The sequence below is a fragment of the Miscanthus floridulus genome, chromosome 14 (genome assembly GCF_019320115.1).
Source record: "Miscanthus floridulus cultivar M001 chromosome 14, ASM1932011v1, whole genome shotgun sequence".
NCBI lineage: Eukaryota > Viridiplantae > Streptophyta > Magnoliopsida > Poales > Poaceae > Miscanthus > Miscanthus floridulus.
This window is the reverse complement of record NC_089593.1, coordinates 76,874,076-76,897,175: the sequence shown is the minus strand read 5'-3', so window position 1 is coordinate 76,897,175 and position 23,100 is coordinate 76,874,076. Positions and strand designations below refer to the sequence as shown.

Sequence of the window (23,100 nt, the reverse complement as noted above, 5' to 3'; positions counted from 1 at the left end):
CAAGTACATCAAAAACATACTCAAGAAGTTTGGCATGGATGAGAGCAAATCCATTAGTACACCAATAGGAACAAATGGTAATTTGGATAGTGGTGTAAGTGGCAACATGGTGGATCAAAAGTTATATCGGTCTATAATTGGAAGCCTACTCTATGTGACCGTATCAAGGCTGGATGTCATATTTAGTGTATGTATGTGTGCAAGATTCCAAGCCTCACCAAGAGAAAGTAATTTGAGGCAACAAAGAGAATATTGAGGTACTTAAAGCATATACAAAATATTGGCTTGTGGTGTTCCAAAGGAACAAAGTTTGAGCTAGTTGGATATTCGGACTCCGATTATGTGGGATGCAAGGGTGAAAGGAAGAGCACTTCGGGCACTTGTCAACTGTTGGGAAGATCACTCGTTTCATGGTCATCAAAGAAGCAAAATAGTATTGTCCACTAGAAAGAATGCCTATGTGTATCTAGTGTAGTCATCCACTATCATAAAGCCATATTTGTTTCCACCGATGCTAATGTATTGTGTTGGTCCAAACAAATCCATGTCCAATAACTCAAATGCTTTGCTAGTGCTCATTATGCTTTTCTTAGGATGGGTGTTTCCAACTTGTTTGCTGACTTGACAAGAGCTACAAATTTTATCCTTCTCAAATACCACATCTTTCAAGCCTGTAACTAGATCATGCTTAACCAATCTATTCAATTGTTTCATTCCAACATGACTAAGCCTTCTATGCCATAACCAACCCATATTAGACTTAGTGAACAAGCATGTTGACAATTGAGCTTCACTACCATTGAAATCAACCAAGTATAGATTCTCATATCTAAAACCTTTGAAGATCAAATTAGAGCCATCTACACTTATGATCTCTACATCATCTACTCCAAATATGTATTTGAATCCGAGATCACACAATTGAGCCACGAATAGCAAATTAAAGTTCAAGCTCTCAACTAGCAACACATTGGATATGCTCAAGTTATTGAATATTGCAATCTTACCAAGCCCTTTGACCTTGTCTTTACCATTGTCACCAAATGTGATACTATCATAACCATTGATATCATTGGTGTTGATTGAGTTGAACATTCTTGCATCACCAATCATGTGTTGAGTGCACCCACTATCAAGAACCCAATACCTTTTCTCTGGCTTTATAATTGATCTACAAAAGAAGATCAATTCCTTTTAGGTAAACAAACTTGCTTGGGTCCTTGAAGGTTAGCGACCAAGCTCTTTGGCACCCAAATGGCTTTCTTCTTTGAGCCCACAATTGGTGTACCAATAAACTTAGCCTTCACACCATTCACACCCTTAGTAAGAAAATAACAAGAATCAAACTTAATTGAGGATACATTAGTGTTCTTGTTCTTATTCTTACAATATTGCTCTATATGCCCAACTTGCTTGCATCTATTGCAAAATCGACCATTGTTCTTAACAAAACTAGTCTTGTGAAGAGCAAAGGCCACCTTGCCTTTGTTGGGGTATAGCCCAATTCCTCTTTGTTAAGAGAAAATATTTGGCTACCCAAGCACTTTAGCAAGCGGGCCTCACCACCACAGGCATTGCCTAAGACGCGAGTGAGCTCATTTACCTCCTTCTTGAGGGTCTCATTCTCAACCATTAGTGAGGGATTGTAAGTGAAACCATCACTACTAGATGAGCTATAAGTAGAAGTGCTACAAGAAGGGTTAGTGGGAGCAACAATGATAGGCTTATAGAAAGATTCATCAACTATGTCACAAGTTAAGCCCACATCACATGTTACAACATGCTCCTTTACATTTTGCCCACCAAGTAGAGAGGAATGAGCTTTTTCAAGCTTCTTGTGAGCCTTGCTAAGCTTCTCATAGGCTTCCTCTAGCCTCTCATGAAATACATTGAGATCATCAAAGGCTTCCTTAAGGGCTTTTAGTTCCTTATGCAATCTTTTGCATTCCCTTCTCTTAATGTTAAAATGTTCCTTAGCTTCATCTAGCATGTCAAGTAATTCATCCTTAGTTGGTTCATCATCATCATCACTATCATTTTTATTTTTATCATGTTCCTCATTATCACACTCATCATTGGATTGTACCTTAGTGGCCTTAGCCATGAAACATGTCGATGGAGTGTCAAAGAGAGAGGGCTTCTCATATAAGGCAATGCTTGCAAGAGTCTTCTTCTTGGTGGTCTTGTCATCATCACTATCATCATCATCACTTGAGGAACCATCATTAAGTGACCACATATGAACCACCCTTCTTTTTCTTCTTGAAGGTCACCTTGTCCTTCTCCTTGCTCTTCTTGTCATCATCATCATTATCGTTATTGTATGGGTATTGATCAACAAGATGATCCTTGCTTCCACACTTGAAGCACCTTCTTGATTCTTCCTTGTTTTTTGATGAAGACTTCTTTCTTCTAGCACGATAGCCCTTCTTCGCTATGAACTTGCCAAATCTCTTCATAAAGAGAGCCATCTTCTCATCATCATCATCATCATCCCAAGAGAATGAACATTCATCTTTACTTGATGAGTCTTGCTTGGCCTTGCCCTTGGATGATGTGGCTTTGAATGCCACACTCTTCTTCTTCTCATCCTTCTTCTCATATTTTTCTCCTTTTCTTCCTTCTCATCATCATCTCTATGTGTATCATTGGTCATCACATCACCCAATACTTGGTTTGGTGTCATGGTGTCCAAACCACTCGTCACTAGAATAGTGACCAATGTGCCAAATCTTGATGGCAAGCATCTCAAGAACTTATGGGAGAAGTCCTTGTCCTTCACCTCTTCTCCAAGTGCTTTAAGATCATTAACAAGTACTTGAAGCCTATGAAACATCTCTGACACACTCTCATCCTTCTTTATCTTGAAACTTGCAAACTTCTCCTTGAGAATGTATGCCTTTGCACCCTTCACCACTTGAGTGCCCTCAAAGGATTCCTCCAACTTCTTCCATGCCTCATGAGCCATCTCAATGTTCTTGATTTGCTCAAATGTCCTCTCATCCAATGCATCATGAATGGCACTAAGAGCAATGTCATTATTTTGGAGTGGCACCTCTTCGGTGGCGGTGGGAGCTTCAACATTGGCAACCTCAATCTTGGTCTCCACCACCTTCCACACTTTTCTATTGATTGACTTGATATCTGTTGTCATCTTAGCCTTCCAATAAAGATAATTAGAGCCATCAAATTGGGGTGGCTTCTTGGCGTTGTTGATTTGAGCCATTTTGACACTAAAGGTTGTTAAGCCTCAAATCGCGGTGACCATGGCTCTGGTACCACTTGAAAGGTCCTAATGGCTAGAGGGGGGGTGAATAGCCTATAAAAATTTCTACAACAATACTAAGCAAAGTGGTTAGACAAATATGAGGCGAAGGAATTCTTTCGCTAGCCTACTAAAAATACAAGCCACCTACCACAATTCTAGTTACTATAGTCTCTAAGCACACAATGCTAGGTCACTACGACTAAATTAGTGAGCTCTCAATGTCTAACTAAAGAGCCTCACTAACCACTAGACCCGATACAAGCTAGCTCTCAAAACTAATTACACTAAAAAGCTTAGCAACACTAGGAAAGTAAATGCAAGGGTGAGGTAGTGAGGTTATACCGATGTGGCAAGCGATGATCAATCAATCAATCACAAGAGAACCGATGAAATCCTCGAGACAAGATGACACAATGATTTATCCCCAAGGTTCACTTGCTTACCGACAAGCTATGTCCTCGTTGTAGCGATTCACCCACTTGGAGGTTCACGCGCTAATAGGCATCACATGCCTAACTCATAATCGGGTGCCGCACAACCAATATAAGATGGGGATCCACAAGCTACGAGCAATCTACTAGAGTACCTTTTGGCTCTCCACCGGGAAAAGGTAAAGAACTCCTCACAATCATCACGATCGAAGCTAGAGACAATCACCTTCCTCCGCTCGACGATCCTAGCTACACCAAGCCGTTTATGTGGCGGCAACCACCAAGAGAACGAAGCAAAATCCACAGCGAAACACAATCACCAAGTGCCTTTAGATGCAATCACTCAAGCAATGCACTTGGATTCACTACCAATCTCACAAAGATGATGAATCAATGATGGAGATGAGTGGGAGGGCTTTGGCTAAGCTCACAAGGTTGTTATGTCAATGCAAATGGTCAAGAGAGTGAGCTAGAGCCAGCCATGGGGCTTAAATAGGGACCCCCTCGAAATCGAGTCGTTGGACTCAAGAGGCAGGCCTCTGCGTGGTGACTGGACACGCTGGTCAGGGCGATCGGACACACCCAAGCTAGCGTCTGGTCCACCGGATGCAGCCACGTGGCCCGCCTTCAAACACCAGCCGCCGATCTCCAACGGTCTCCTCGCCCATGCCAACAGTCAAGTGGCGACTGGACTCAACGAGCAACAACCAGACGCGGTCGCCCTGCGTCCTCTCGCACACGCCCTCGCTCGGCCACAGCCAAGACCGGACGCGCCGCTGCCTGACCTAACGTTGTGCCTCCACCACGCCAAATCAACTCTAGTAAGCACCCTGAGAGGGTTTTTGACGACCAGACGCATCAGATCAAAGCATGATCGGACGTGCCGTGGAGTCCGGTCCCACTCTGACTCAGCTGCCAACTCGCGCATTGCCACGTCAGCATTGACCGGACGCGGGAATAGTGTTCCCCACGCGTCCGGTCCTCCTTTGCTACCAGCGTCCGATCACATACCGAGAACGCACCTCCTCTGCACAACACTGGCCGGACTCAGGGCTGAGTCTGGTCCTGGGTCCGGTCCAGCGTTCGGTCCCTGCACAACTCCTCCTTCACTTCTCCAAACTTCACCACCTTTGCTCAAATGTGTCAACCACCAAGTGTTTCACCTTATGCACGTGTGTTAGCATATTTTCACAAACATTTTAAAAAGTGTTAGCTCTCCACTAGATCTAAATGCATATGCAATGAGTTAGAACATCTAGTGACACTTTGATAACCGTATTTCGATACGAGTCTCACCCATCTTAATAGTACGGCTATCTATCCTAAATGTGATCACACCCATTAGGTGTCTTGATCACCAAAATAAAATGGCTCTATCAAATTCACCTTTGCCTTTAGCCATTTTGTTTTTGTCTTTCTTCTTTTCCAAGCCCGAGCACCTGATCATCTCCATGGACTCCACCATCACCATGATCTTCTCCATTTGCTCCATCACTTAAATGTGCTACCTATCTCATAATCACTAGAATAATAGGTTAGTACTTAGGGTTTCATCAATTCACCAAAACCAAACTAGAGCTTTCACTTAGTGTTGTTGTAGATTTTTTAATAGGCTATTCACCCCCTCTAGCCATTAGGATCTTTCAAACTTATAATTTCATGATAAATATTTATATAAATAATGATTGATTAATTTATACATTGATTTAATCATTAAACATTATTAATTAATTTAATTGATAATGTTATATATTTGTTGAATTGAGTAGATATCCAAATAGAAATCCGAATCCGATATATTCGTTTTATATTCGTATTCGACAAGATCCGTATCTGTATTTGAATCCAAATTAAAATATGGTAGTGGTGACATTTAGGTCTGATTCCATGCGAATCCGACCCATTTCCATCCCTAATCAGTACACAAGTCTGCGCGTGGTGTATGGACGGGTCGTGCACAACACGTCAAAGTTCAGGTCTTGGCACTCAAATTTAGCATGCCGACCGGTCCAAGCACACCGTGAACTCTACCCAGGAACTTGCCTATCAACGCGAGCATGGAAATTGAAGTCTGAGTTCGGCACGTATGTGTACTCCTCACGTACGTGCAAGAGTCCATGTGCAAAACGATCATGCTTCGGATATGGAAAAAGTACTATGCCCTTGTTTAGATCATCTCCAAATTCTAAGTTTTTTCACTCTCTCCATCACATCAATTTTTGGACGTATGCATGGAGCATTAAATGTAGAAAAAAAAATAACTAATTGCATTGTAAATCACGAGACGAATCTTTTGAGTCTAGATAGTCCATGATCGGACAAAGGTTGTCAAATACAAACAAAACGTGCTACAATGTCCAGATTGCAAAAAATTTGCAATCTAATCGAGGCCTATATTTACCGGTATATGGCATCCGAGGCAAACAGGTCCCGCTCCAGACTTGAGTTTGGTTGGCGTGGGGCTAAGTGATGACACGTGGGAGTTGAGAAGTTTTTTTTAGATGCATTATATGATGTAAGATCTCGATCAACGGAAGACTCGTATAACACGATGTCTAGATCTAATGGTTATTTATGAGGGAGATTAAGATCTTGAACGATGTAAGACTCATGTGACATGGTGTAAAGATATGAAAGAAAAAAAACTCAGCTCTTTTACGGTGTGAGGGAGATGACGATGAAAATGAAATTTTGAATTTGGCAGCTTGACTTCTGTCAATCCCAGGAGACAAGCCAGAGCCGAAGAACAAAAAGAAAAAAAAAACCGTATTTTCACTCCCACACGGACACGGCCACATCCCAAATGGAAGACAGATGAGAAGCAGGAGGCTGCTCCGCGATCTCCTCCCGCGGCTGCCCAAACCCACCAATACCCCCGCCCAAATCCGCCAGAGATCACCCCTTTCCACCAAATCCGGCCAGGATGCGGCGCAATCCGCCGCTAAGGCCGCCGACCCAGCCCGCGCGGTGTCGCTCCTGGCCGAGCGGGACTGGTTCGCGCGGATCAACTCGGAGTTCGCCGCGCCACTCCGGCAGCTGGGCCCGCGCTTCGTGGTCCGCGCGCTGCAGCGCGCCGCCGCCGAGCCGCTCCTCTGCGTGCGGCTCTACGTCTGGGCGTCGCGGTTCGGCCAGCGCTTCGCGCGGGACCGGTCCGTGCGGCGCGCGCTCAGGGACGCGCTGTGGCGGCGCGGGCCCGTGGTGCTCTCCGCGGCACTGGTCGCCGACGTGCGCGGGTGCGGCTGCGAGGTCTCGGAGGAGCTGCTGTGCGCGCTGGTGGAGAGCTGGGGCAGGCTCGGGCTGGCGCACTACGCGCACGAGGTGTTCGTGCAAATGCCGCGCCTCGGGCTGCGCCCCGGCACGGCGGTCTACAACGCTGTGATCGCGGCCTCGGTGCGGGCAGGCGCAGTGGACGCCGCGTACCTCAGGTTCCAGCAGATGCCTGCAGACGGGTGCCAGCCGGACTGCTTCACGTACAACACGCTCGTGTACGGAGTCTGCCAGCGTGGGATTGTGGATGAGGCGCTGAGGCTGGTGAAGCAGATGGAGGGTGGGGGGGATCAGGCCGAATGTTTTCACGTACACGATGCTTGTCGATGGGTTCTGCAATGCTGGCAGAGTGGAAGAAGCTGTTGGTTTGTTGGGGAGGATGAAGGAGAAGGGTGTGGTGGCGACTGAGGCTACTTACAGGACTCTGGTCCATGGTGCATTTCGTTGCCTGGTAAAAGAAAGGGCATGCAGGATGCTGAGTGAGTGGATTGAGAGCGATCCTACTCTGCATTCAAGCACATATCATACTTTGCTGTATCGCCTCTCGAAGAATGACATGGCCAAAGAGGCAGTTGAGCTTGTGAAGAACATGAGCAAAAGGGGATATCTCCTTGACAGCACAACATTCAGTATTGTGATCCCTTGCGCTGTGAAATTCTTGGAGTCCAGTGATCTGTGTGAGCTGGTAGATGATTTCATCAAGAAAGGGGGGAATCTGGGATTTGATATGTACATTATGATTATCAAATCCTTGCTGAGGTGCAAGGATATCTCAAAGGCAAATAAGTATTTAAGTCAGATGGTTTCAGATGGCCTTTTGTCTAGCGTGGCATCCTACAACATGGTGATAGATTGCCTTGCCAAGGCAGGTGAGGTGGAAAGAGCACTGGAGACCGTCAAAGTTATGCAAGAGTCAGGTTTCTCTCCTAATCTCGTGACTTTTAACACACTGATAAATGGATATTTAAAACTAGGCAATGTACATGATGCGAAGGCAGTTCTTAAGATGCTCATGGAACATGGTTTCATTCCAGATGTCATTACCTTTACCTCCCTTATTGATGGGCTATGTCGTACCCATCAGCTAGATGATGCCTTTACTTGCTTCAGTGAGATGTCTGAGTGGGGTGTTAGGCCGAATGTCCAGACTTACAATGTTCTAATACATGGATTTTGTTCAGCAGGGCATGTTAACAAGGCCATTGAAGTTCTTAATAAGATGAAAATGGATGGTATTACACCTGACGCATATTACTTCAATGCGCCTATTTTAAGTTTTTGCAGGATGAGAAAAATAGAGAAAGCTCAAAAGCTTTTTAATGCCATGTCAAGATATGGTGTATCTCCAGACAGTTACACATACAATGCCCTGATAAAAGCTCTATGTGATGAAAGAAGAGTTGATGAAGCTAAAGAAATTCTACTTTCAATGGAATCCAGTCCCGGCATTGCTTCTAATCAACATACATATTGGCCAATTGTTGGTGCACTTACTAAAATGGCCATTTCAGTAAGGCAGGAATGTTCATGAATAAGCTCCACAGAAGAAATGTTCACTTAGGTTCCAGTGCTTATTTATGGGCAGGGTCAGATAATTTGGTTCAGACTGTCAAAACATGACTTATGATTCATCAGTTACAGGATTTTTTTTTTACATGAATGCTGCCCTCCTTCGATAAACAGATCGATATCCTCATCTATGCTAAGGTATTGTACAACTTAATGTCTACCATTACTTCATGTGATCTATTTCAGTCATGTACTCATGCTTATTATCCCCACCCTTAGTTTCCCTATTGCTCCATCCAAAATAGTGGTGACAGTGATTGCATTCTCAGAAAATGTTGATCAAGAATTGGGCCTTCTCAGTGCCTTGAAGAATTGGGCCTTCTCAGTGCCTTGAAGAATTGGGCAGTGGGACAGACAGCATTTCAAGGATACTATGCTTTGTGCTTTTCCCTCTGAAAGCCTATTCAGAACAATTTGGTATGTTTCTTTAGCACCTGTTACCTATTATGTTAAAATTTGTCTACATAAAGTGACAGGATTTATGCAACTCCATTGATTCTTTTAGCATGTGACTGCTTGCTGGAAAAATTTGAGAAATACTTATGCCCTACATTTTTTGTCTTATTCACGCTTGATAGTTGATAATGAGGAAATAAAAATAACAGGAGATTTTTTTCAGGAAACTGTCATCTTGTGGATATACATGAATCACGATGCAGTAATACTACACGATACATTTCTATGAACCCTGTAGGGTAGGGTAGATATTTCTACCCTGCAAATTTGTTCTTTAAGAACTCAGTCGATGCAGCCAAGGATAGCCAGTCCTTAGGGTTTTTTTTTTCCGTCTTCCTTGGCCTTGATGGTTGGCCACCAGCTCTGAGTCTGGTTGATCATTGCACTACCTTCGAAAGTTTGTCACATAGTCTGATAGTGTTTGCTAAGTTAAATAACCACTCAATCACCAGCAGTCTGCAGTCGTCATTTCTTGCTGTGGGGAATCACCCTTGCAACGTTCTGGAACTTCCCACTGATTTTTTTTCCTTCATCTCTCATCATTTGTCGTCTTGTTTTTACAGGGCAGGCAACGTCTAAAAGGATTGGCACACTCAGGCCAAATAGCGAGCATCATGCAGAAGGAAAACGGGAGGGACTTGCAAACAGCTGCTCATTCGTGGCAAGGCAGGACAAGCCATTGACAAGCTAGTATAATAAACATGGTAAACATTTTTGGTGTTGGGATAGATATGCACGACGGTTATTCAAGATAAACAAGACACGTTCTATCTAAAGCCTTTTCTGACAATATAAAAGTGTAGCATCGATAAATGCATAGGAAAATATATGTTTTTTTCAAAAGTTGCTCTGTTTAGTCTCATGCATGGGAACCGATTCCTGTTTATGAAACCCTTGTGCGATATATAGATAAATATATAATAATATTACCCTTAGTTTATTTTTAAAAAAACAAATTTGAAGGTTATTATTATTTTTTGTTTAGTAGTAGTAATAGCAGTAGAATTGTTGGAAAGTAAAGGATTTTGTTTTCACTACTTGTCATGTAGTTATCCGCATTACTACTACGTATTCTTTATTTTTAATTGCACTTAGGTGGGGCCAGGAATTTCATGCCATCCATGATACAATTGCACGTTTGGAGATTGGCCCCATTTCTAGAACAACAGCGCGCCATTCATGACGGATTTTTGCGAGTTGCGTCTCCGGATGCTATACCGCGAGATACAGTTGTACATGTAGCCATTTATTTGGTGAATATTCTCCACAGACCAGCAACAGAAAGCACAATCAATCTCAGGGGTTTATGAAAGGCAGGCGTAGATGAACGGTTCTTACAGCAATTTATTACTAGTTCGAAGAAGTAACCATTATACAGGAGCTTAACAGCAACAGTCTACAACCCTTACCTGAGAAACAGCGAATCAAGCATGCTGCATGTGTCAAGTGCCAGCACGCAGCAATTCAGATCGACTGATGGCAGGCACTAAAAGGCATTTACGAAGGGCAATTGCCGCGGCAGAAGGATTCGCAGACGGCGGGGAGCCGCTCGCATTCGCTGCATCCTTCTTGACAGTCAGTGCACTGCTGCACGTCGGTGCATCCCAGAATTCTGCAGTGTCAGCTTCCACCGTCGAGTCGACTGCCGTCACGCCACCGCTGCTTATCTTGCCGCCGATGTCCAACGCTGCCAGGGATCCGGCGAGGAGGACCAGCAGCATGAGAGCCGCCGCGGTCGTCTTCAGCGCGGCGCGGGAGCCATGATCGCTAGCGCTGCTCTCAACGAAGTGAAGAATTTGGGGGCAAGGGACAGGTGGATCCTAGCTGCTTGTGCTTGGCTCGCGATGGGTTGAGAAGAGCCGATGATGAGGGGCTTGCAAATTTTCACGGATGGATCGGAGGAGATTTAATTTGGATGTCGGTTGCACTAAATGCTCGTGCCTCACATCGCGATTAGGATATTAACATGGCGTTCATATGGGATTAGATTGATCATCAAACTGAGCACTGAGTCACCTAATGCATGCTGCAAACTAGTTCTTTATTTCAGATCTTGTCCCAATTTTGACGGCAAAACTATGGGGCGCTTGAAAATCCTCTCGCTCCGCAACCAAGTACCATATTTGCCGAAAAAGGAAAGTGGTGGGATATCTTTTCCCAAAAAAAAGAAATGTGCAGTCGGAAGGCACTAAAACTGCACGCGCAGGCAAATTCGAAGTTCTTTTTTGGTTTAGTAGTAGTAGTAGAGTTGTTGGAAATTTTGAAAACAAATTTGAAGGTTATTATTATTTTTTGTTTAGTAGTAGTAATAGCAGTAGAATTGTTGGAAAGTAAAGGATTTTGTTTTCACTACTTGTCATGTAGTTATCCGCATTACTACTACGTATTCTTTATTTTTAATTGCACTTAGGTGGGGCCAGGAATTTCATGCCATGATACAATTGCACGTTTGGAGATTGTCTCATTTCGAGAACAACAGCGCTCCGCCATTCATGCCGGATTTTTGTGAGCTGCAGCGGCCGTCTTCAGCGCAGCGCCGGATGCCATGATCGCTAGCTGCTTCTCTCTACATTTTTTTAAAAAAAAAAGAGGCAAGCCTCAGCTTTTAGGAAAGCAGTGGTTCGACACAGACAGGGAAATCCAGTTTCAAATAAGCACAAAAGACTGTAAAAAGCCTAAAACATCCACTAAATCTCATATATGTCGGTGGACACCATCGCCATAGGCTTGAAACTCCTCATCTAGCGTAGGACCTCATCCTTAATTTGCGTGATGCGCTGACGATCCTCATCCTTGAGCAAGATACTCCACTTCTGCATGAAGGATAGCGCGATATACATGATGTCAGAAGGACTCTTTGGAAACTTGTGCTCAATGGACATCTTGTTCCTGTTATTCCACAGAGCCCAGGCAAAACCTGCAAATACAAACAGTGTTAATCTGATTGGCAGAGGCCCCTTGCCCAGCAGCCAAGTTTCAGAGAGATCTTTCACAGAATGCGGATGAGTGTTCCAGCAGAAGATCTCCTTCATGAAGCCCCACACCATTTTAGCAAAACAACATCCAAAGAAAATGTGATCAACTGACTCTCTGCCATCCCCTAGGCAGCAGTCAATATCCCCTTTCCAACCCCTTTTCACCAAGCTAGCAGCACACTGAAGTTTGTTGTTAAAAATTTGCCAGAGAAAAAAATTTAATTTTCAGAGGAACTTTACACTTCCAAATATGGCCAGCAACCCTGCTAGGCATTCCCCCACTAATCATGAACCTATAAAGGGATTTGGTAGTAAAATGACCTTTCTTTTCTAAACCCTATCTAATGATATCAGTACTATCTTGCTCCAAAGAGACATTACTCAAATCACCCTTGAGATTGAACCATCTTTCAAATTCTACCATGGATAAGGATCTTTTGAAATCAACAAACCAGTCATTGTCAACCCAACAGTCAGTAAATATAATATCTGGATCTCTAACCAACTTGAACAAATCCTCATAAGCTATTTTCAAAGGGACATTTAGAATCCACCAATCCTGCCAAAATCTACAATTTAGTCCATTCCTCAGAGAGAAAAGAGCGCCCCATTTGAATAAATGCTTAACTTTATGAAGACCTTTCCAAAATTGGGAGCTATTTTTACTCTGAGCAGAAAAAAAGGTGCAACCATCTAGATATTTGGCCCTAAGTAGTCTGAACCACAACTCATTAGGTTCCTGAAGAATTTTCCAGGTCCATTTAACAAGTAGGCAGTCATTCATTACTCTGGTATTTATAATACCCACACCCCCCAAATCCTTAGGTCTACTAACCATTTCCCACTTGGCCATATGATATTTGAATTTCCTTTCTGCTCCCTGCCAAAGGAAACTGGCCCTAATGCCATCCATCTTCTTATGAGTACCATTGAGGTGAAGAATTTTGGGGGAAGGGACAAGTGGAGCCTAGCTGTTTGTGCTTGGCTTGAGATGAGTTGAGTAGTTGACAAGAGCCGAGTATGAGGGGCTTCCAAATTTACACAGATGGATCGGAGGAGAGTTAAATTTGGATGTCCGTTGGCCTAATTGGTAACTGCTAGTGCCTCACATTGCGTTTAGGATATTAGCATCGTGTTCATACGGGATTAGATTGGTCAAACTAAGCACTGAGTCACCTAATGCATGCTGCAAACTAGTTGTAGGGTTGGCTAACAATACTAGATTGATTAATCAATCATTAAGGAGCTGACTTTTCTATAGCCTAATCTCTCTCTAATCACTTTTTTTTAGTGCGGGTGCACCACGAATGAACGATATCCAGTGGTGAATCCAGCCTGAGAAATAACCTAAGGCGAACTTGTACTATAAAATTTTGACTATAAGTAATCAAATCAAATAATCAAGCATAAATTTGGCAATACCTAGTTTCTTATAGCGCTTCTTGCTTAGTGGAATTGAATATGTCTACCTAATTGTGGTGGCAGTGCCGCTGTTTGAGCCAATCACATCTCTAGCTTTATCTCCTCCCCCACCCATAACCGTTTATCTGCTCTCCCATCCATCACCAGACCAAAATTCTAAAATCCCTCAATCCAAAAACCTTGCAGCAGCCAGCAGGGGCAGGGTCGTCTGGGGCCCAGCCACGTGGGGCCTGGTGGCTGATCGGCCCTAATACATAATCTATTGTTTATTGTTCTAATACATAATCAAGAGTATGTGACGAATTAGAGAGTCCTCATTGGTTTATTGTCCTATTTGTGACCCGAACTCACGGCTCACTCGTCCAACAATCACACAGAGTTATGTATAAGAACAGACGATGCAATGTAAATTCTATTGCAATGCAGAGACATGTTTGCAAAGGAACCTAATAATAATACATATATGAATCAGATTTCGTATCATTGCTAGATGTGAGTTGTCCTAACTCATATAAGAGTGGTCATGAGTCCATATCTTATGAAATACAGAGGGCGCGACCCAATAGTCTTTGAATACGGATATTTCTTTTATCTATGCTAAAGATCTGTTGACCACACTGCACGTGCCCGCCCACTATTTATTATGTACAAAATTTGTCACAGGACCTTGAAAATGGCATCCCTTTGTTGGTGGACACTAAAAATAATGAGATTTGCTAGAGGATACTTTGCTTCTTGTAAAATTTGCTAGTGGATACCGCACCCAATAAAATATTCGTTTCTGGCTTCGGAGGAGATAGAAGAGCGGTGAAATGTCATCGTTGCAGAAAGATCATCCAATAGAAAAGTTACTTGGAACAATTAACAAAGCAGTTGTTGCACATTTTTAAAGTTGATGTGGTTCTCCAAAAGGTACTCACTAATAATTAGACTAGACGTGAACTGAGTGAAAAAACACATTGTAATTCCGGTTCTTTCTGAGCATTGGGTTAATTGGTCAGGACACATAAGTATATTGGTAGATATGGTATTGCTAGAACAGCAAAAGAAGGTACGGAGTACTCACTAATAATTAGACTATATGTGAACAACACAAGTGTAAACCACATAATAATCCCCACTCTTTCTGAGCATTGGATTAATCGGTCAGGACACATTGGTATATTGGTACATACGGTATTGCTAAAACAGGGAAAAAAGGTAAAAAAAAATAACACTCTTTCTTAGCATTGGATTAATCGGTCAGGACACATAGGTATATTGGTACATATGGTATTGCTAGAGCAGTAAAAAAACCAAAGTAAGAAAAAAAAACATTCAAATCTGTCAAAGCCTTGCTAGAACACTAAAATACCAAAGTAAAAAAAAAGCATTCAACTCTATACGCAAAAGCGCTAGAACAGCAAATATAGCAAAATAATTAAATCTATCAAAGCCAGGTTTCGATCCTGGTACCTGTGGGTTATGGGCCCACCACGCTTCCGCTGCGCCACTTTGATCTTGTTGTCTTGAAGTATATCATCTTAGTTAAGTATGATGCCCATGCCCTCCTCAGGCACAAAACAACGTCTGTGCCATGGTCATTGTGATACGAAGTAAAGGTAAGAGAATATTAGAGCAATGGTCAAAATGCTTTGCTGTAGTTGGACACTTGATTTCAGCATTTCGCATCCAAAGATTTTGATAGCACTATACAACAGATACAAACTTTTGACCAATCCATAAAGATTTTGATAGCACTACATCGATTGATGAAGCCAACTACTGCTTGGTGCAAACAATATATTGAGATTGATAGATCAATCACCAAGGACCTGAACCTGATTTCCAAATTTCAACATCTCTGTGTGCAGTCCTTATTAGTGCGGGCGGACCACGAGTTCACGAATGAGAGCAATCAGGTTGAGCCGCATTCCAAATATGATTATCAACGTGTGAGCCTTGTTGTACAGCAGCTGCAATCAACATGTGAGTGCTTCCTCGAAAATAGGCAACTCAAATCTGAAGAAAAAGATGCGCTACGGGCGAGACTCTTTCTATTTCCTTTGAGGAACTCGTGGTTTTGTTTGGCTAGGCCTTGTGGCCTAACAGTAGTAGTCATACATTAGCGTGATAATTTGTGTCATACTAGAGTGCGCAGGAGAAATTTATTAGTGCATATTCGACATACTCCCTCTGTTTATGGGATACGTGCAGATCAAAATTTCTCAACTTTGACTAGGTTTGTAGAAAATACGTGCAATATTTATATCTTCAAATAAGTTTATTATGAAAGTATATTAAAAAATCTATCTAATGATACTAATTATGTATTATAAATATTAATATTTTATATATATATTTGATCAAAGTTAAAAGTGTTTGACTTCTTGGAAAATGAGAATGATACTCCCTCCGTCCCAAAATATCTGTCGCTTTCGCTTTTCGAGAAACAACTTTAATAAAAATATATATTACAAAAATATTAATATTTATGGTACATAATTAGTATCATTGGAAAGATCTTTGAATCTAGTTTTTTAATAAATTTATTTAGAGATACAAATGTTGTACGTATTTTCTACAAATCGAATCAAACTTGTGGCACGAAAACCGGAAACGACAGATAATATGGGACAGAGGGAGTATTTATTTTGGGATGGATGGAGTAGTAAGCTTGTCACATCACTCACATTGACGTGATAGCTCTATTGCCACATGGATTGACCTGACAAGTTCCCACCTTCTCACCTAAAAAAATCATGTCTTTTTCGTTCGGAGTCGAATGGAGATACTATGTTATTTAATAATGATTGCAACTTCATAGGTGGTTTGATTATTCTTGTTTATTCTCAATAACTTTGGTAAATAAAATCCAGAATGAGTATGAGATGGTGGTTCTTTTTGCCGAGTTTTCGAAAGATTACTAGACTTGTGGTAGCTCGGTTGATGGACTACGTCTTCAATTGCAACTTTTGTGCGAACAGGTTTTACTCAAAAGTCAAACAAGTACCTAGCTTCTAGTAGCTTACCCCGTGGGCGGAGCATATATGTTGTACTCCCTGGTCTCTTAATGAGCTTATTAGAGATCACCCAACTATTATAGACTGCGGCTTAGAGATTTCTTGCTCTAGCCAAATAGATCCTTAAAATATGGTATGGAAGACTTAGAGATTTCTTGCTCTCCAAAGGTTTCAAAATGGGTAAAGTTGATACCACTATATTCACTAAGAAGATTGGCAGAGATTTGTTTGTATGTCTGATATATGTGGATGATATCATATTTAGTTCAACAAATCAAGAGTTTTGTGAAGAATTGAAAACATCATGTCAAGAGAGTTTGAAATGTCTATGATTAAAAAATAATTGAGTTTCTTTCTTGGACTTCAAACGAGGCAACTTGGAGAAGGAACATGTGTATGCCAAGCCAAGTAATTTTGAAAGACATGTTGAAGAAGTTTGGTATGGATGATCCAAAACCAAGAAAAACTCCCATGCTAGCAATGGCCATCCAGGTCTTGATGAAAGTGGCAAATCGGATGATCAAACACTATATAGAGCATCGCGAGGAGGCTAAGGATCACCATTGACTTCCTCCAAGAATGATGCACCGTAGACAGTGGCACCTCCGAGTCTATGACACGGACATGAAGAACAACCCCCGTGATACCTTGATCATATGTGAGTCAGGCTTTGCCACGGACATGTGAAGAATTAGTTAATATGCCCCGTGACACATTGATCATCCAGGACAGGAGTGTTCTCAAGTCGAAGAGCTTGCCATTCCACACACCGTGCCATTGCATCCAGTGCGGTCTAAGCAGCAGGAACCAAAGGAAGAAGGAGCCAAGGTGAAGGGTAAGGGGGAGCAGAAGGGGCATCACATGCCCCTACCATGCTAGACAGGTGTACAAAATTGTAGAATTCTTTCTAGAGGTGGCAATTGAATGCTCCACTACTTTAAGTGTGTAAGAATGTTAGATATCCCGAACTAGACAACCAGGTTTCAGATCCCGGATGACGTACCCAGTTATTTCATGGGGATGTGTTACTTTTGATGACCTATACCATAAGTTATATTTGAAGCTTTTTTCTGCCAAGATAAAATCCGTGTAGCAGAAAATATTTCTTTAAATAGTTCTATTTTGTCCAATGTTTGTCATGCAACCAACTGCTAATTATGAAATCCATGTGTGATATGGATAAAAAAAATATAATTATGAAAAAATGGTGGATATTGTGAAAATCTTAACAATATGTTGTTAATTGAATTGACCCCCATATGGAATATATGGGTACAAATGGGAGAGACTTGAGTATAAGACAAGTTGAACTAGGCCTACTATCTCTAGTATCCTATCTTTGTCTCTAGAATTTGGTTACAGCTCCAATTATCTCTGACCGTAAATATTTGGACTTCTAACCGTAATAATTGACAGGCACTAGGAAGTTTGAGTTTTTGCCCTGTTTGGTAGAGCTCCCAAAACTGATTATGTTGAATCTAGCAAGAGCTGTGCCAAACTGTTTTTCAGAGAGAAGTAATTCTCTACTGATTTCGTGAAGTGGTTCTTTGAAATGAACTAAGAGGCTAGGAGCTAAAAAAAGTAGTTTTCTCCTAATTTTGTGAAGTGATTCTCCATCATAATTTTGAGAGTTTATGCTAAAGAATTAAAGAGCTTTCAGGCACATAATCACTTCTCTCAGAGAATCAGCTTTCATATAGAATCAAAATAAGATAGAGCTCTACCAAACATGCCTTTAGTTTGATTTAGAATTGCTAATTAGTTTCATGTTTAAAATGAATTTGAAGGTTATCTTGTAGTAACAGAATTTGAATATTTAGTGTGCTCCTCACTTCCAAGACGAACAGAGCAAGTGGTGTCGATCCACGCCCGGTATGTGCAGGGAAGGGAAGCAACAAGCAGGTTCGGAGACCAGCTTCATGAAATCTTTTTAGTCACAATCGAAGATCGAGGATACCAGCAATTAAGGGCAGGAGTACATAACACAATTATGTCAATTTATTCGTTAGTATTAGTCAGAAAAAGCAACCGGATTGGAAAAAACACAAATCAAGCAAGGATCAAATCAACAACCGCACAGAACAAAATCATTCGGATGTCACTATGGCCTTGGCAGATGTTTCCTTAGCAGCACCCACGGCACTTGTCTCCAAGTCTAACGCCGCAGATTTAGCGAATGGTGGACCTGTCATTGGCTCACTGCACGCACGACGCATCTCTCGGCGGGAGAAAAAAAAAATGCCAATGTGTTGTGGCCATGTCAACAATTGTCACATCATAATGGTTGAAAGCTAAGGCTGATTCAACATTGTTATCTTTTTTTATTATTTCTTTTTTTGGAAATGCAACACCACACTCGGCAGGTTTTTTCTTGATTGTCACACGGCAGTAGTTGATATGTTGGGTCCCAAACTAGCAGCTTCAATTGAAGATGACGTGCTGTTCCCAAAAAGTTCTGGTTGCAGAAAGAGCATCCAATACAAAAGTTTCTTGGAACAACAAAGCGGTTGTTGCTCATTTTTAAATTTGATTTGATTCTCCAAAAGGTACTCGCTAACAATTAGATTATCTGTACACAAGCGAAAACAGATAATAGTCCCCACTCTTTTCTGAGCATTGGATTAACCTGGACACATTGGCTTATTGGTACGTATATGGCGGTATTGCTACCACAGCAAAATAAAAAAAATTCAGTGAAAAAACAGCATATGGAAAATTCAGCAAAAAAAAGTAAAAATCCAAAAAAGACACAGAAAACTATCAGCTACGCCAGCAAAATAAAAAATTCAGTGAAAAAACAGCAAATGAAAAATTCAGCAAAAAAAAAGTAAAAATCCAAAAAAGACACAGAAAACCTTCAACCATATCTGGCTTGTTCGGCTTCTTTTTTCAGCCGGAACTGTGTTTTTCTCTCACAACATTTCAGCCAGAACAGTGTTTTTCAGCCACTTTCAGCCAAGTTTCAGCAAGCCGAACGGATTTCAACCTTGGGACCTATGCATTATGGGCCCACCTCGCTTCCGCTACGCCATTCTGATCTTATAATATCATATGATTTCCTTTAAAAAGTCAGGTACAAAGCAAACAGTCATTCTCAAACCTCATATCCTCATAGCTCTTGTTCGCTTGAACTGTCTATCAACTATGGTATAGTATTTTTCTCTCACAATAAAACAGTATCAGCCGCAGAAACCATCAGCCGAATAGGGCGATAGTTGTTTTTTTAGAAGAAAGGAGAGAGAATCTCTGTTTCTATCTAAAACTAAAAAAAAAACAAAACGTCAAGGACAACTTTGCGGTGCTCGAGCAAGCCAGGGCACCAGGGGTGGCGACCGCAGCTTTGGCTGGCAGCGAGCATCAAGCGCCACCGGACCTTGTGATAGTAGTGATAAATATTAGCAGCAACATATAAGCAAGGGTAGAATTAACACGTTGTTTGGTTACTTCAATGGTAACACAAATGAAAACGAAATTAGTTCAAATCGCATGTCTTGTCGTAACGTCAACCCCGTTCGCTTCATTGAAAAAATAAGCCGAAATATTGTTCCGGCTGATTTGTTGTGAGAGAAAAATACTGTTTCGACTAAAAAACAAACTGAAAAGTACGGATTATAAAACAAACGAACAGAACCAATGGCTCTAATTTATTTCCATTTGTGTGTACTATTGATGAACCAAACAGCACGTAGGGATGTGTCTGGTCATGCAGGCTGATGGTCATGAAGGCTGAGTTGTTCGTCATGGGCAATCGGCCTTTTTTATTGTCTCCTTGAACGATGAGATCCGCAAGCTCCATCTCACGTGCATGACAGCCGAGGAATAGGCCTATGGCAAGTTATGGTAAGGTTAGTCTTAGTGAGAGTTTTATAAATGTTGAAATAAACTCAAATTAATATATAAATAAAGAAAAAAGATAATCAATGAGTTTTACGGGGTGCAATGAGTTTTACAGAGATAAAACTAGTATTACAACAATGCTCAAAATGCTTTGGCCTAGCTGAACACTTAATTTCAGCGTTTCGATCAAAAGATTCTTGTTTTCTCCTTTATTCTCCATGAACAATGCTTACAAATCCAAAATGACACGACCTGTAACACGTGGCCTCTCAATCCCGAGTTCCCGACCAGAGATGACAGTGAGATCACGGTCACGGCACGGTGACCGCGTCCATGAACTCGGCGTCGGCGACGAGCCTCGCAAGCGTGTCGGGAGCGAGGCACACTTCCAGCGCCACTGCGCCGCCGCCGCCACGGCCCTCGAAGACGGAGGTCTTGCCGTCCAGTTTGTTCCCGGGGCCGCTGCGCACGGTGAGCGGCGGCTTCCCCCAGCCGAAGTCGTTGCCGTACACGTCGAACCGCGGCGAGCTCCCGGTGCCGACGGCCGCCACGCTCAGCATGTCCGTGTTGTACGCCAGCCGCGGCGCTCGCACCCAGCGCTTGACCGACTCCCTGACCAGGGCCGCCTCATCGAACGACGCCACGGCGCGGTTCAGCTGCCCCGCGGTCCAGCCCAGCCCCTTCGCCTGGATCTCGCCGGCGGTCGACGTCACCTTGCAGGGCACCACCGCGTTGCCGACGTACCCCGCCGGTGGGATGCCCTTCACCCGGCCTCGGCAGCCGATGAGGAGCACGTACGCAGTCTCCTGCGACGGGTCTAGGCGCCGGGCTCGTGACACCGCCCGCCAGAGGTGCGCCAGCAGCGCCTGCAGGGAGGAGATGGTGGTGACCATGGCCGCGTCGTCCGCGCCTTCGCTGGAGCGCACCTCGGCGTTCGCCGCGGCCTTGAGCTTCCTCACGCTCTCTGCGGAGAAATGGAAGAAGCACTCGTGCAACGTCGTTGCGCGATCGTATCCCCGGATGGCGTGCTCGAGCTTGGCGAACGGCAGGGGCACCGGCACGGGGCAGGTGTCGAGGAACCAGCGCTCGAGCACCGGCAGCGGGTGTGCGCTCGTAGTCGTAGCGCTAGCGCCGCCGCCGCTCCGGCTCAAGTCCGACCACGTGTTGACGAAGTGCCAGAACGTGGTGCCGTCGCCGACGGCGTGGTTGAGCGACACCGCGACGAACACGGCGTCGGCCAGCTCTGTGACCTGCGCGGCCAGCAGCGAAGCCCGGGCCCGTCGTCGGGAGTCTGAGTCCTCCCCGTCGTCCACGGATGACGACGCGGCGTCGGCGCTGGCGAGCCCGTTGAGCGGGAACAGCGACGCCACGAGGTCGCGGGGAATGTACAGCGCGCCGGCGATGTCGGCGGCCGTGACGCCGGGCGCCGCCGCGTGGACGAACTCGGCGCCCTCGCCCGTGCACCGCAGCGACACGGTGACGGTCCCGTCATCCGCGCGTTCGTCAGCGGCCAGGCGGCCGGCGAACGGGTGGAAGCGGCCGAGCGCGCGGGCGAACGCCGACGCGAGGTGGTCGACGAGTTCGGCCGGTTGGACGCGGCGGTCGGGCTCGGGCTTGGGCAGGAGGACGCCCTTCTGGATGTAATCGAGGCTCAGCATCCGGAGGTCCCAGGGCGTCAGGTGGATGGTCCTCGGCACCGACGACGGGGCCGGCGGCGGGTCGGCGTGAACCACGCGCCGCGAGATGACCTGGACGCGGCGGCGGCCGGTGCCATTCACCATGGAACCTTGCATGGTGCGCGCTCGATCGCGTACGTCTGAGCTTGTAGCTAGTGCGAGCTAGCTCTAGTTGCTCACTGGCACTAAGCAGTCTGATGCGAGTGCTAATGCCCTGGCATGAGCTGCTAAGCTCTCCTCCTATTTATAGTTGCAGAGGTGGTCAGGTGGCGGCGAGAAAGTTGATGGCAATGGACGCGGCGGCAAGGAAAACACACAGACATCGCCTCATCTGCGGCGACCCGAAGAACCACTGATGCCAATGGAAACAACGGTCAATAGGGGAGGGTACAGGCAAACGCCCTCATGGAGCGGAGAAGACACGTGCGGCTGTATAGCAAGTGCTAATCGTTGGCTAACTAAAAATTAATTAAAATTAGTTCTAACTCATCCAAACAGAGATTTATAGTAAGTGAACTACTTCTTTTTAGCAACGTCTCTAGCTAGTCGATAGCTAACTAGTTAGATAACTTCAATTAATTTAGACTAATTTTCACCTTCAGTTACTAACTAGGTCTATAGCTTCTGGCTCTTATATGTATGCTACGCTCACATATATGCATGCATACATACTCTATTCTAAATTGAGATGACAAATTTTGGATATTGATAACATCAACATATTCATCTTGCTATCGATGGACACGTCGTTTACCACTTAAAGAAATCATCCCATTAAATCCTAAAATGAATTTAAGAAAAATATGATATCCACATCTAATCGAGACTTTCAAGCTATGTGCACATGTTCTACCAGGAAACCTAACTAACTAAGCTACACTCTATTTGTGGTAGCTACCTTTTTATTAAATATATGGATTATTTTTACATAAGAATATTTTTTTTTGCAAATAATTTTGTTTCTTTATTCGATTTATTGCCCATCCCTTCATCATGACCACATTGCTCCATCAACACAAACATCATATAGCTATCATCGATCAATTATTTAGTTTAAAGCTATTGTCGTCTCCCTCTCATCTTCCAACTTTTTCCACTCTTATCTGGTGCTTGTACAATTTCTGTTCATGCAAAATCAAGGTGACATTTAATTTCCCTTTGGTGACCTTCACTCCTCGATAAAACCAATGTCCAAGA

The 23,100-nt window shown here is 43.6% G+C and overlaps 1 protein-coding gene and 1 pseudogene across 1 annotated transcript; one reads left to right on the top strand and one right to left on the bottom strand.

The window, feature by feature from the left end:
- Positions 1–6,494: 6,494 nt before the first annotated feature.
- On the top strand, positions 6,495–11,161 carry LOC136505273 (putative pentatricopeptide repeat-containing protein At3g16890, mitochondrial; annotated as a pseudogene).
- A 9,377-nt stretch (positions 11,162–20,538) lies between these two features.
- Positions 20,539–22,008, bottom strand: LOC136503806 (uncharacterized acetyltransferase At3g50280-like). Its single transcript, XM_066498767.1, has one exon. It carries the CDS (start codon positions 22,006–22,008, stop codon positions 20,539–20,541), a length of 1,470 nt encoding a protein of 489 aa, XP_066354864.1.
- Between the last annotated feature and the right edge of the window lie 1,092 nt (positions 22,009–23,100).